Source organism: Xenopus laevis, chromosome 2S (genome assembly GCF_017654675.1).
Source record: "Xenopus laevis strain J_2021 chromosome 2S, Xenopus_laevis_v10.1, whole genome shotgun sequence".
Lineage (NCBI taxonomy): Eukaryota > Metazoa > Chordata > Amphibia > Anura > Pipidae > Xenopus > Xenopus laevis.
In genome coordinates, this window is record NC_054374.1 from 110,597,251 (window position 1) to 110,612,117 (window position 14,867).

A 14,867-nucleotide genomic window follows, 5' to 3' on the forward strand; every position below is an offset into this window, starting at 1 on the left:
AAAACAGTAGTGTTACTTGCTTTGCAAAATTACTTGAAACTTATTTTGCATATATGAATGCTCTTGATTTCACACTGTCACACTTTCAAGTTGTATTTTATGCACAGTTGATCCCTAAGGAAGGAAAAGCCCTAGTTTAATCTGCAGTGAGGTCTTAGGGGAAAATTACACAGACTACACAGATCATATGGCCATTTTGCAATTACCCTTCAAAAGCTTAGACAGGCTCAGAAATATCCTATTTGAACACCTGTGTCAAATCTGTGAATAGTATATGTCCTGTTGTACATCTTGTGTATGTCCTGTTATGCGTGTGTCTATCTATCTTATCTATCAATATATTTTTATTATTACCATTATTATTATGTATAATATATATATATATATATATATATATATATATATATATATATATATATATATATATATACATACATATATATACATATATATATATATATACATACACATATATAGGAAAAAATGGAACACAGATCCATAAGTCAGTAATGAAACCTGGGTGCCAGTCCATGGAAATCAGATAGATACTGCAGGGGGTGACGGCACACTGAGGCAAAGTTTACAGCAAGTCAGCGAGACAACAAAGTTGATGAAGTGGAGGTTTATTTGAAATCCAGCGTTTCAGCTCCACACAGGAGCTTTCGTCAGTGGAGGTTTATAATAATATATTATATATATCTCTATATCTATATCTATCTATATATATATATATATATATATATATATATATATATATATATATATATATATATATATATATATATATATATATATATATATATATATATATACACACACATAGTGCAAAAGAAAATAGACAGCACTCGCAACTTAATGCAAAAAGAGTATATATTAAAAAAGTGTATATATCACCATAATATGTGCACATTTTAACAGTGACGTTTCGAGGCCAGTTTGGCCCTTTCTCAAGCCATGTGAACATGTCTTTTTGCATTAAGTTGCAAGTGCTGTCTATTTCTTTGCACTAAATATCAAGGAATCACCGGAATCAATATGTCAATATGTCCAACGTTTCGGCTCCACACAGGAGCCTTATATATATATATATATATATATATATATATATATATATATATATATATATATATATAATCGCTCCTCTCCTCCATAGAGATATTTTTGAGATTGTGTCTTGTTTTGAACTAGATCAGAATATGATAATGACATTAAAAGAGGTTGTGAACACTTTACAATTAGCAAAGCAACATTAGTCAAGCTGTTAAAATCACCATGACAAGCGTTATCTCACACAGTTTTTTTTCCCCTTCTTCAGCCTTAGAATTTAACTCCTACAACAGTTCCTTTTAAATTACCTTTTAAAACATAAGGATGCATCATACAGTATTTGACAAAATGCAACATATTGCACTGATTTGGGTACTGATTTATTTCAAGAACAGCAATGGCATTTTGATTTCCAAGCAATTAATGACATCATTATTATTAGAGTAATTATTACTCTATACTTTTGTATACATAAACTCTTTATTTTTAATCCTGTATACTTTTTTTTTTTAAACACTGATGATTATTCCTGGCTTACCATTCCTCTCTTAATATTAGTGCAAATTAATAACCAATAATAGTCTCCTTCAAGTAGTCCCTCCTATCTATAGACCTTCTGCATGTTCACAGATGTGGGGAATCCTAATGCTTTACATCAATTCATAGATTTAGCATAGAAACCTTTTAATTATATGACTTTATACCCTCATTTTAAAAATCTAGCAAAGAAGTATCATATCAACATGATTTAAACAATTATTGTAAACATTTTAGCTTCAGCAAATCCTAAATGTTGTTAATTTTTTTATTCTTTGAAACACACTTTGAAAGAAATATCCCATCTATGTAGTTGTTGTAATATACATAAAAACAGCAGATGGCTCTCTTGAGTTTCCTTTGAAAAATAATAGCATTTACCAGGATCACAAACTTTAGAAGCAAAAATGTAAATCTAAGCATTGAGTTTTAATTTCAAACATCTGCAACAATTAAAGGAATAGGTGATTCTAATTTGCAGCATTGTGAGTGTGTGTACAGTAATACACACACACACACACATCTGTTTAACAAATGTATATTTAATTCAATCCCATGCATTAAGAATTTTATAGCTGTTCATATAATCTCTTAAATGTTCATGGCCGTTAAATGTAATTAACGTCTGCGGTATTTGAAACTGGGATTAAGTACAAGTCTGCTGAAATGAACTGTCCTTGGTGCTGAAAGAGCTTTAGGATTCAGATATGCAGAACATTCCTCAAACACCCTAAGGTACTGGCACTGTTTTCAACCAGGAATACAGAATGAAATTTATTGAAATGTGCACTTAATCTCCAGATTTGTGTTAATTTTGTAAGCATGCAATTTAAAATAGATTATGATGTGTCAAGCCACCATGCTTTAAAAAGGAAAAATCTAGGGAAATTAGCTGTGTGCATGGCTCTCAGCCCTCCATTAGGGCAGCTCTTGTCTATAAGATCTTTTACATTTGGCCAGGCTGCTCTAGTTCCCCCTGATCCTAAATCATTATTAAAATCTATTCAGCCCAGCAGTGCTTTGTACACACAAATTCCACCTGAAAGGGAGTTGACTGGCTTGGAAATAATCAATAATGTGTTCTTTATATGGCTGTGTGAACCTAACAGGATGGATCTTTTGAGTGCTTACAGATGAAAGGGGAAAAGTTTTGTATTTGACTTTGGAGTTTTTGCATCTGTTTACATTCAGCCTGTGCGCTGCGTGGGAGAACTCAGAGTGCTCAAGATATTCACACAGTAGGTGTTTTTTTCACAGCACTCCAAGCTACTCCTTTTTATCACTCTGTTTATCGTTTGCATCCATCGAAGTAGAATGTTTTTCCTTTGTTCAACTAAGCTTCCTTTGCTTTGCGATGGCACCTGTTATTCACACATTTTCACAGTGGTACATGTAAATAGGACGAGAAAAAAAGGAGCTCTTCTTCTGAAATTGCATCCAGACTGATTGAGCTGTTAAAAACGAAAATGTTTGTGGAGGTCATTTTTCATATTTATGGCTCTCAATGCAAACCTTGTTCCCACTGTGCGTGCGTGTGGCTGCATTAGACAGAGATGTCTAGGAATGTCACTGCTGTGAATTTGATTTGCTAAACCTGCTAGAGCTGATCTGTCTGTAGCTGTCAGATGCTTCCTCTGTTTTTACCTTTCCTTTTAAACAGGCTAGTCATCTCTTTGTTATGCATGAGTTTTTTGCCAGTGGCATCCTCACACAGTATCATTCTAATGCTGTGTTGATGTCTTTCAGCTTAGTGCCATGCCTCCTGTTCTGCACATATTTCTCACATCGGCACATTGTCAGCACAAAGAAAGTGACTATCTCTAATTACAACAGGAGGGCTGAACTGATAACTTTGTGTTATTTCTTTTTTTATATTGTCAGTTCCTGCTTTTAGCCTTTCAGTACATAGGAGGCAGTTTGTGTTCTGGTAGAATTAGCTTTCTTATTCCTCGGCAAGATGTAAAAGCAATCCAGCCAGAAGATTGCAGTTAAGCATGCTTAATTTCTGGGGAGAGAGGCATTACAATCAAGGACACCAACTGAGCAAGAGGCTTGGATCTGCTACAAACTAGCAATTTCTCAAGAAAATTGCACAAAGCTGTGTTGCTTTTTTATTTCTGCTTTTTTTTAAGGGGTGGAGAGAAGAGGGGGGGAATGATTTGATTAAAGAATGAGCAGGAAAGAAGATTGTCTCCTGATGCTGATTTTACATGCAGTGCTTCTTGGTGCCTGAAATCAGAGAGGATCACAAAGCATGGTCTTACGGAGATACACAGGAGCGGCAGTTCATAGTCTGTTGATTCAGATGCTTAAGCCTTCGTTTACCTGCTACCCATGGCCATGCTAATTCAAAAGGGAAGCCTGCCTCCCCATTCTTTTCCTCCTCCTCCTCCTAATCCTTCCTCCTCTCCTTAACCATCTTCTTCATCCTGCTTTTTCAGTTCACTTGAAATAGTGAAGCAGGCATTGTCTGGTGTGTGGGTGGCACTGAGGAGACCAGCTAAGCCCACCCCCATCTCTCTCTGAGCTTTCCACTACCAACAAACATAGATGCCAGTTTCTACAGCGGAAGAGGTGAGAGAAAGCTGCTAACGAAGTTCTGTTTGGAACATACCAATATTTTTGCTGTATTCCTTTTATTTTATATATATGTGTGTATAAATAAATATACATACATATGCTGTACCTTTACTCTACTTGTTTATTTACTTCTCCTTCTAAAGGGAAGTAACTCTGGGTTGTCACGTCCTGTTTCTTTTCTCCCATTTCACTACTGGTTGTCTAAAGTGATCTGACAAAGGGAGCAGAGAGATGCCCAGCTATCTTCATAGGGGCTGAGGCCCTTGGTTTGGCTCTTTGTATCTCCAAGAGACTGATCATCTGGGTTCTATCTAAAAACTTGGTGGGGTGTCCCACCTCGGCTTTCTGCTAGCCCCTCCCTCTCGGAGCTTCCTAGCCCGATAAGCGTGTACGGGAGGTGGCATGGCAGCAGCTATCGCAAGTGGACTGATCCGACAAAAACGACAGGCACGAGAGCAGCACTTGGACCGTCCCTCCGCTAGCAAGAGGCGCAGCAGCCCTAGTAAAAAGCGAGGCCTTTGTAATGGAAACCTGGTGGATATTTTCTCCAAAGTGCGAATCTTTGGCCTCAAGAAAAGAAGGCTGAGACGACAAGGTCGGTTGGTCTGTGTCCGTTTGTCAGCTGTTTTCATGATTACATTGTTTTTTTTTTCCCTTTCTCGGATTCTGTGCCCTCAATGGCAGAATGTATGCGCTCATACTTATTTTTAATCCCTTAGTGTCTCTCTTTACCCTTTGTTGTGTAGTTCTGCATATTTCTGTAATGAGTTTGAACACACAATCCATTTTCCACTGATCCATGTGAAGTTGTCATTCTAACTTGACTGCAAATCTACTGTTCGTGCAGATGATGAATATTATACTCGAAATCAGCTTTTTTAGCCTGTAGTAGAGCACACATTCAGTTTCAAAGTTATTGGCAAGGCGAGAAAGGAGAAAGTGCAAAGGACTTTAAAGTAGCTTATGACTTATTCTAGTATTTCAACTTTCTGTCCATATGCATTCATTTGTGCCTTGCTCTACTGCACTGTATCCAAAATGCAGGTTTGTTCATCCCTGTTTTCCTTACTTCAGTCTGATGGGGTGGGGGCAGATGTTCAAAAAAAATATTTAGAACAACATCTCACCAATAGAACTTAAAAGTAGGTATAAATTCTACTTAAATTCTACTACCCAGTATAGTATCTATTATTGTCAATTAAATACAGTATATATGTGCAATACAAGTATTCTCAGCACATATAAGTCTTTATATGAGACAATTTATTAACCTTCAGAGCACTTTGTAAGAACCCTTCAGTGAACCACTGTAGCATTTAAGACACAGTATAACAGTTACATTGACAAACCTCTGGAATTGTACATTATGTATGTACCTGTGTTAGTGTTAGACAGCTATATTAATGAATATCAATGAGCTTTATCAGGACCACCGTGTTCTGACTCACTCCACAGGAGTCCGGATTTTCAGTCATGGACAGCACTGATAAATGCATGCATTAAACACACAAAGTAAACCAAAGAGGATCTGCACAATAAACCCCTTACTATAGTTTCAGGTAAAAAATAAATCAGATTTTAATCATTTAAAAGCAGTATGATCAGAAGCTTTCACTTTGACATTTGGAATTAATAGGCTATGGTTTTGCCGCACTAATCTTCAAATCTAAATTACTAATGTAAATAATCATTAACCATGAGATTAAAGAGTAATGTTCTTCCTCACAATGCTGATTTTGTGGGTGTGATGCTATTAGGAAATATTGTGGAAAAAAAACTGTTTCATGTGTCGCTCGCAGTAGGGTTGGTAGGGATACTTAACCCCATCAATGGCATCTCCTGTATGTCTCATAAAGAAATGCAATTGTTTCCATCTGAAAAGCCTGCGGTAGATCTGAAAAACACAGCACCTAATCGTAGACAAGGTTAACAGGTTGCATTTACTGAGTACCAATTTTAGTGAGAAGATCTCCTAGTCTAAAGTATATTTTACATAAAATCATCCTCTCTTGTACTATAGTTTTAGCATCTTAAAAATAATTATTTGATCATTATTATTATTATTATCATCATTTTTCATCGTCATCAATATTTTAGCATCTTTACTATCAATGGATAACTAGAAAATGTATAGTACTGCAGATAACACATCATACATGTATGTTAATGTATTTTAAACCAAGGTTATTTAGATTTTTCTTAGTTGCCTGGTTTAATAAAAGCATTGTGTGTTAATAAGATAAGACTAATGGTAGCAGTCAGAGAAAAAATATAAGCCATTATTTTTTGGAGTTTCCCATAATTATTCTTTGTAGGCAGCTCCAATGAGTTGCCCCTGTTTATGGGTTGCTATGGATTTTTCTTTTGTTTCCTTATAGCTTTGGGGGGGGGGAGCAGAAAATGGAGTTTATTAAATCCTAGTATAGCCCCATAGAGTGAATACATCTTCTCTAAATAATGCTTTCATTTTAAGCAGAACAAAGTATGAAAAATTATCCAGTGAAAGATTTGACAGGTTTGATTGTATCAGCTGATGTGTATAAAATGAGCTTAGAAATGTAGAGATCTTGTTACCTGGAGTATGTCACAGGATGAGTCTGCAGTCCTGCCTGCCATTCATTTTCCTCTGCTATATGCTATGTTTGCATAAATGGAAATCACCTAGTTTGGATTTATTCTTAATGCTGGTGTCAACAGTGAGGAAGAGAAAAGCTATGCACAGTAAACCGTGCTACTGCATATTTGCCATCAAGGGTATATGTTTATTCATGATTTGTTTCCCCTATTACTTATTGATGTAGGATTAATCTTACCTTCAGGTGTAAATATCTTTGTCAGGAAGGCAAAGCTGCATGGGGTTCCCTTCAAAAAATTAAATACATAAAAACCACCACTAAAAGAAATGGATCTTTGTACTGTTACTGAAAGTAGAAGAATCAAGGAACACAGAAGCAGGTCATTATGACCTAAATACAACTTTGCAGATTTTGTATGGGAAATTTCCTAGCCACCTAGAAAACATGCATAGTTAAACTCTCACAGATTGCTTCTGTTCTGAACTACAACATACAGTCTTGGACAGAGAATGCTGGGAAATGTAGTTCACAATCATTCCAGGTGAGTGGCATTCCTGCCCTTATCATGACTGTCTCTAACAGACTGAGTCAGACATACAACTGCATGCTGACTGTCAATGCACTGCTACAGGTGTTCTCTTTCTTTGGTTTCTAATGCTTCTCTTGGCTGCCACTTTTTATACATCCATTACTAAGCCTGGCAGACTCTACAGAATACAGGAGGATGTAAAGGAAAATAACCGTGTGCTTATTTAATATCACTGTAATTGGTATTATGACTTGTTAGCAGCTCTTGAAATGAAAGGCCATTAATAATCAATAATGTCATTTGCCATGAAAATAAATGATCCATTGGCTGCCATATACATCCAGAAGACCAAAGGTCTGTATTTTCCATTGACGTTGAATGCACTTGGAATATTTTGCAACATGATCCTCGTACTTGATTATTTATGGCTGTTGTATATTCAGGTTGAAATCTTTACTGTTTAAAGTAAATGAACCTAATAAAGACCTGGGTAAATATAGAGACACCAATAAAGAAAAGGATTAAAAAAAAGAGAAAGCAGAAGTCATTTGGAAATTAACAAACAAAATGTATTGTTTTATTATATATTTCCTTGTACAGAACATACATTTACCATAAGACATGCCCTTTGGGTTCCTAATCATAACCTGAGATTCTCCAGCTCCTGAAGCCACAACACAAGAATCACTGAAGGTTGCCTATACACCATCAGCAGCACAGGCGGCTTTTCATTCCCACTCGCAGGCATTGCATGCTATATACACATATAATAATTATAAGGTCTATTCATGTTTAAATCTATTTTATTGTTCCATGTTTCAGTTCTCATACTGCTATCATCTAAACCTGCAGCTGTAGGCATATACCAGCGATTACTGCTAAAGTAACATTTTGAATTTCTAGAGTAAAGTATGAATATGGCTATGAATATTAATGGAATAATATTGTATTCTGTGACTACACTGTAGGCTTGCCAGATATCTTAACATCAAGATGTTACCAACTTCCCATTTGGGAAGCTTCATCTGTTTGTTGGAGATTTGTGGGAGCAGTTAGTTGGGTTATTCACGCAACATCACTCATACATTTTTTAACAGATCCATAACCAAACACCCCTGCCTGATGAAAGGTGAGTCAATAAAATAACTGAAACAGACTAACTGACTCACATGTGTTCAAACAGTGATATTCTTAAGCCAAAGAATTATTTACAGGAAGCTGTGATTAAGCCATTCTCAGGGAACATGATGTTATTGCAAAAGCATCAGAAAGGCTTACAAAAAATGGCATCCCTTTGTAACTGAATAATCAGACTTTGCTCATAAAAATATCTTAATTGAAAATAATGTATGAAAGAGACTCTTTAACAGGAGCAGGACATGTTTTTGTAAAGTAAGAAAAAAGATACAGTAAAATTAGCACTTCACTACAGCTGCCTGTTGCTCTACTACATCTTTCATTATCCCCCAAAGCCTATTTAAGGATCCAATGGAAACTGATTTCAAGCATCACTGACATCTATCTTAAAACCTCCATTTACAATGTATGATTGTACTGATTAATATCTAAATCTAGTGTGTAACTATAAATATGTATTCTGCAACTACACTCATCATTTCATGTGACAAAAAAAATACACATTTTAATACTAGAAAATGTCGCTAATTGGCAAATAGTATTATATAGTATCAAGCATTTTATAAATGTTTTATAGAGAATATTCTTTTCTATAAAAATGTCAAACTGCATGGCAACAAGACACTATCATTAAAGGGGAACTATAATGAAAATGAAAAGTTAATATAAGCTTCCGTATACTGAAATAAGAAACTAAATACTAAATTACTAAATACAATCAATTAAAAATTATCTACCGTTTATCTTCACTATTCCTCTCTCAGCATCTGTTTCTCCTCATTCTGTCATCATTCAGGAGTTGGTTGTCAGATGAATGATCCAATATATCTTATAGGGGGCTCATTTTGCCTAGAAGATGTATTAGAGCTCATTCTATTAAAATCACCAGAAATCCTGTCTCTCTACATGCAGGATTTGTGCAAAAGGCAGTTATTTTGTTTAGATTTTGTTTGTACTTGAATCAGTTATTTGAGTGAGCTCTAATTCATCTGCTAGGAAAGGGAGCCCCCTATAAGATATATTGGATCATTCATTTGACACCCAACTGCTGCATGAAGACAGAATGAGGAGAAACAGATGCTGAGAGAGGAATAGTGAAGATAAACTTGATTATTTCATAACCAATGCAGGATATTTAATTCATTGTATTTATAAAGTTTCTTACTTCAGTATGAGGAAGCTTATATTAAATTTTTGTTTGCGCAATAGTTCCCCTTTAAAACAAGGAACTGTTTTTAATTTTGTCAACAGAAATCTTGGGAAAAAATTTATTATTTTTAAAAGTGGTAGATTTGCTTTTGTAGTTGCATAAGGTAGTTGAATATTCATGTTTGTGTAAATACTTGTGTATATATCTGGGGTTCTCTGCATTTTATTGTGTTACTGTATAGTGTATATGTTTATATCCTGTAAATTATAATTATCATTATACAATGGTGCTTGATGATGTCATAATTTTTGCACATTGAACCAATCATTGTCAGGGGCACTGCACCAATGAGGTGAGTTGAGAAACTGGCCTCAGACAGCAATGTGCCACTGGTTAGCAGGCGTTGCAAAAATGGCACTTCTTTAAGATCTTTTTGGCACAGGGAGCGCAATTGTGCTTCTCAGCATCCTGGACTGGCTTCAAAAAGGTGAGGGGGGGCACAGCAGCAAGCAACGTTGGACTGGAGGGGTGTGGGCTGCCAGGTCAAGAGCCTGCAACCCCCCAAGGGTCCCTCACCACAAGGCAAATCTCTTCTGTCCCCCCTTACCCCCATGTTCTTTGCACACTGATTCGTGCTGCGGTTGGGCTGGGTAGGCTAGGAAGGAGAGGCTATGCAAGCCACGCTGGAGCGGATCTGGGCCAGCAGGGCCTACGTGGGCTGGGGTTTTTTCCCAGTGTCCCACCAGCCCAGTCCGACCCTGGCAGCAAGGGTCCAGGATCAACCTCAAGGGTTGTGCCCTGAGGGGGCGCTTTTATAATGGAGCAGAAAGAGCTCAGCAGTACTGCAGACTAGCAGTCTAGTTTATGCCAAGGGCTGCAGGGTGCAGTAGAGCTTACCACTACCCATGGCAAGAATTAAAGGACGTGGAAGGGTGGATTCACTGGGAAATAACAATATGTTAGATATACAATTGCATACATTTTTTCCATGGGGCAGTGCTCCATTTAGGAAATAAAATCACTGGAGCAGAGGTAAAAACTAACCAGTGTTGGGCGCTCATTTTCCTTATTTTGTTTGTACCATGCTTATCACTAGTGATGGGTGAATAAATTTGCCAAGCAGGGATTCACTGTGAATTTCCATGTTTCACTGGCAGTGAATAAATCTGCGAAACTGTGCAGATAAAATTCGCGAATACATAAACACAATATTAGAAGACAGTTGTTCCCCTTCAAATTGCCTCTGACCTCTTGGCATTCTTGATATAAAGTTATGGCAACCAAAAATCAATACTACAGTAACATTGATTGGCGTTGTTTATCTGTGAGATATATTTTATATAGTCATTTTAGAGGTGTTTACAGGAGCACAAGAGGCTAAGAAAATCTCACTAACATTAGCCCTCAATAGCTCACTGTTAAAAAGTTAGCAGGTAGGTTTTAATTGTATTATATGTTTAGAGAAACATTTTGGCAAGCAGTATTTTACATAGGAATTCTCATTTATATTCATGTTTGCATCTAAAGGGGAGCTGCTAAGGTAAAATGATACGTAATCAATAACCTCAAATGAAATCCGACCCTGCTGTCAGGTTATCATTAAATTATAACATTGATGTTTAGATATAACAAGCAATCAGTATGCTGATATAGTTTTATGGTATGTCTGTGTGTATTTCCATAAGCAAATCTACGGGATGTCCCTGCAAATTCTATGCCTAGAGTTTTTTATTAGAATGACTGCTGTACCCACCTTCAAACTGTTTAACACCACTAGACCAATAACCTGACTCATCCTGAGGTTTGTATAGTGAATAATGTACCCCCTCTTGTAAAAATATATGGATAAGTTACCAAGAAGTTCTGCAATCAAATAAAGGCACAACGCTGAAGGCCCAGTGCTATACAGGTCATGGAACTCAGAGGTGACTTCTAATATCCTCAAATTTTACAACAGGGGGTTGTAAAATCACCTCCCACCTAATTAATATTGTCTAATGGTGGGTGCAACTTTCCCTTTTTGCTATCACCATATAGGCTAAATGCTTTTATTGAACTCTGATATAGAATCTTCTCGTGTTTTACAATATGGGGTACCTTTTTTATTATAATACACAAGGTTCAGTGAGTCATGTGACACAAATTCACCTAGTACCAATTCTGATGATATCACTAAGATATGGTTACAAGGATATACAGTAATTTGCAGATGATTCATGGCTCTTGTCTATTATAATGGGATTCCTACAGAAGAAGACAAAGAAGAAGAAACCCTTATGCAATGCTAAGACATCATCAGAGCCAGTAGCATCTTCATAGAAGCTCATTACCTCAATGTTTTTATTATGCTGGTAAAGGAAGGGGGGCACAGTGTCCCTTTAACATTTTACTGAAGTGATTTCAAGTCTATGCTCATAGAGAAGCCATTCATCTCTACCTGTGTCGAATAATATGATTTATTAGAAGCCATTCTGACATTTGTTTGGTTAAACAGCTCTTTAAACAGTATTGCCTGCTTTATTTATTTTCCCTAATGCATAATAATTGTGTTTATATAAATCAGAAAATCGGTTTCTGCAAGGAAGAATTCACTGCTGCACTGGAATATATTTGGTTTCTATTCTTATTTGCAAACTTTTCAAGCTACAAGCAACACAGATGAACAGGAGATGGCCATAAATATATATAAGAAATGAGTTACCCGTTGTATATAGGTAGGGCAGTGAAACGATTAAGCTCCCTACAGAGGGGTGGCGCTAAACTGCTAAATCAATACCATTAAGATATGATAAGAGTTTTTTGTAGCACTCTTGAGCATACTGTGGTATAACTCTTACTGGACAGTAATTACCAGAAAATGTTGATCTAGGGAAAAAGCCTACTTTTAGTTGTGTGGTGTTAGGAATCAATTGTTTCTTCACTGGCTAATTGGAAATTACTCTGGTCATCAGCACAGTGATATATGTGGTAACATTGGATGAGATTTGTTTCTGCTTCAGAACGCTGAACCGCCTATCTGTCTTCTTCCCAATATAAACTAGAAAGAACACTAGAAAAATCAGTAAGGGAGAATGGAAAATTCACAATAGGCGGAGAATAAATGATTAAAGTATAACTTTTTTGTGTAAATAATAACGATTAGAAGAGAATAAGTGGACAATGGCCTTCAACTGAGCAGTAGGGGTAGTAAACTCACAACCAGCTTATGTATATGAAGTATAATAGATCTAATCAGCACAGACTAGTTTAACAGATCTAATCAATCCTGTTTACCTGTTTGCTAAATAAGAGAAATGGGGAGCCTGGTTAGGGTAAGAAGGGCTGAAAGGAGCCAAAAAGTCCTTCGCTAGCAATTACTGTATATGCAAAGTGATGCCTTCTGGAATCAGAAGGTATTTACTTGTCTCATGCCTAGATACCAAAAATGAGAGTTTTGATTCTCCCATAAGGCATCATGGGCAGACACATGGAAATCACTCCTTTGTGTCCCTTTGGCCAACTATGCATCCAGAACCACTGGTTTTATAGCACAGATACAGCCTAATGGTTTACAGACATATATCCAAACAGCGCAAGATATTGGAACATGGCTTCTGAGAAGTAGGACTTGGAGAGTAGCAAAATGGGGATATATGGCTCTGAACCATTAGGCTGTATCTGTGCTATAAACCAGCGATTCTGGATGCATAGTTGGCCAAAGGGACACAAAGGAGTGATTTGCATGTCTCCACCCATGATGCCTTATGGGAGAAACTCTCATTTTTGGTATCTAGGCAGTGCTGTGTGTATGGCATGAGACAAGTAAATACGTTCTGATTCCAGAAGGCATCACTTTGCATATAATTGCTAGCTAAGGGTATTTTGGCTCCCTTCAGCTCTTTTCACCCTAACCAGATTTGGCTCCCGATTTTGCTACTCTCCAAGTCCTACCTCTCAGAAGCAATGTTCCAATATCTTGCGCTGATGAGATCTAAGAAGATCGAAACAGGCTGTCTGCAAGTTTGGATATATATAGCTCTGAACCATTAGGCTAAATAAGAGATAAATGGTATGTAAAAAGTCACACATATGGACATTTTTGCATAGTATCTGAAGCAGTGTGTAAAATTCTGGCATAAAAAGAGATGATAGCATGAAAAAACTGTTCTACCCACATTGCCTAATTTTCTTCTAGAATGCCATGGTCTCTGCATGCACAATAGAATTCTGATCCTGCAACTAGACATGCACAGTATGCATTAATACTGGTTCATTCTTTTATAAATTACACATATTGTGAATATTTGATAATGTGTGAATTTTTACAAGGCCTCTATTTGCATAAACCACAATCATTACCCACTACAGCATGGGAATACATGGTGCTTCAGTATTGATGCATGGTTCTAAAGTGACATTATGCAAAATGTTCATGTCTGGTGTTTTTTTTTACAGATGCTAATCAAATGAAAGTGTTTTTTTGACTACAAGCAGGGGGATTTAAAGAGTAAACGTAACATCATGTACCTACAAAACAATGGACATGTATAATTGCATGGGGAACAATCTTAGGATTTTAAAAAAGGGACATCATTTTAGAGTCACTAAGAAATGGCATTGTATACCTTCATACATAGAAAAAAATAAATAAATCTGCTAAGAACTTGCTATAGTATAGGCAACATTGCATGAGGCAATTAACTTGCCATCTTTTGGTGGCTTGTAAATGTAGTCAGATCAAATCTGACTTTGATCCAAGGGCATTTTACTGTATATGCATGCTTTTGGATGCCACCAAACAAAGTTACATTTTATTATTATTATATATAAGTGGGAAAGTCCAAATGCAAATGTTAATAGGTAATGTAAGACAATTCCTTTTGCAGATAGCTTTTATCAAGACAGTTCTAACTCCACTTTCAAAGTCTGTTTTTCCTTGCATGAGCCATTATTCTTGTCTTATTCCTATAATCCTCCTTATATCAACTTAAAATGAAATAGCTTGGAGGTGTAGCCTAGTATCATTGAAAGGTAGGTCAGTTAAAAATAGCCAAACTTTCTCCATGGATGTCTATCTATGACACAGGCATGACATACAGCAAAAGAACACACATACTTTTTTTTTTTTTTTTTTAAGTTTTAAAAACACACATACTTTTATACTGTAGCTGTGTAACACATTTTGGCATTTATGAAGTGGGGGGTAAAATAAAATCCTGGGATAAAAAAGGTGTTAGCTTTGTGTGTACCATAACATTTTGAACCTTCCATTAAGTATGTGCAAGAATTCATTAATACTGGTGCCTCTCTTTGCACACTGGTAGTATATCTC

General features: G+C 36.4%; 1 protein-coding gene across 3 annotated transcripts in view; it reads left to right on the forward strand.

Moving 5' to 3' along the window:
• LOC101027273 (fibroblast growth factor 14) overlaps positions 1-14,867 on the forward strand; it is a 334,346-nt gene that overhangs the window by 195,805 nt on the left and 123,674 nt on the right. The window contains exon 1 of one of the 3 annotated variants that reach the window (XM_041584258.1): positions 3,606-4,158. The exons of 1 other annotated variant lie outside the window; for it this stretch is intronic. Coding sequence is in view for 1 of the 2 variants with exons in the window: in XM_018249860.2 (XP_018105349.1) it covers positions 4,567-4,759 (193 nt within the window). In the remaining variant the exon portion in view is untranslated. One more of the 3 variants, XM_018249860.2, reaches the window with a different exon arrangement.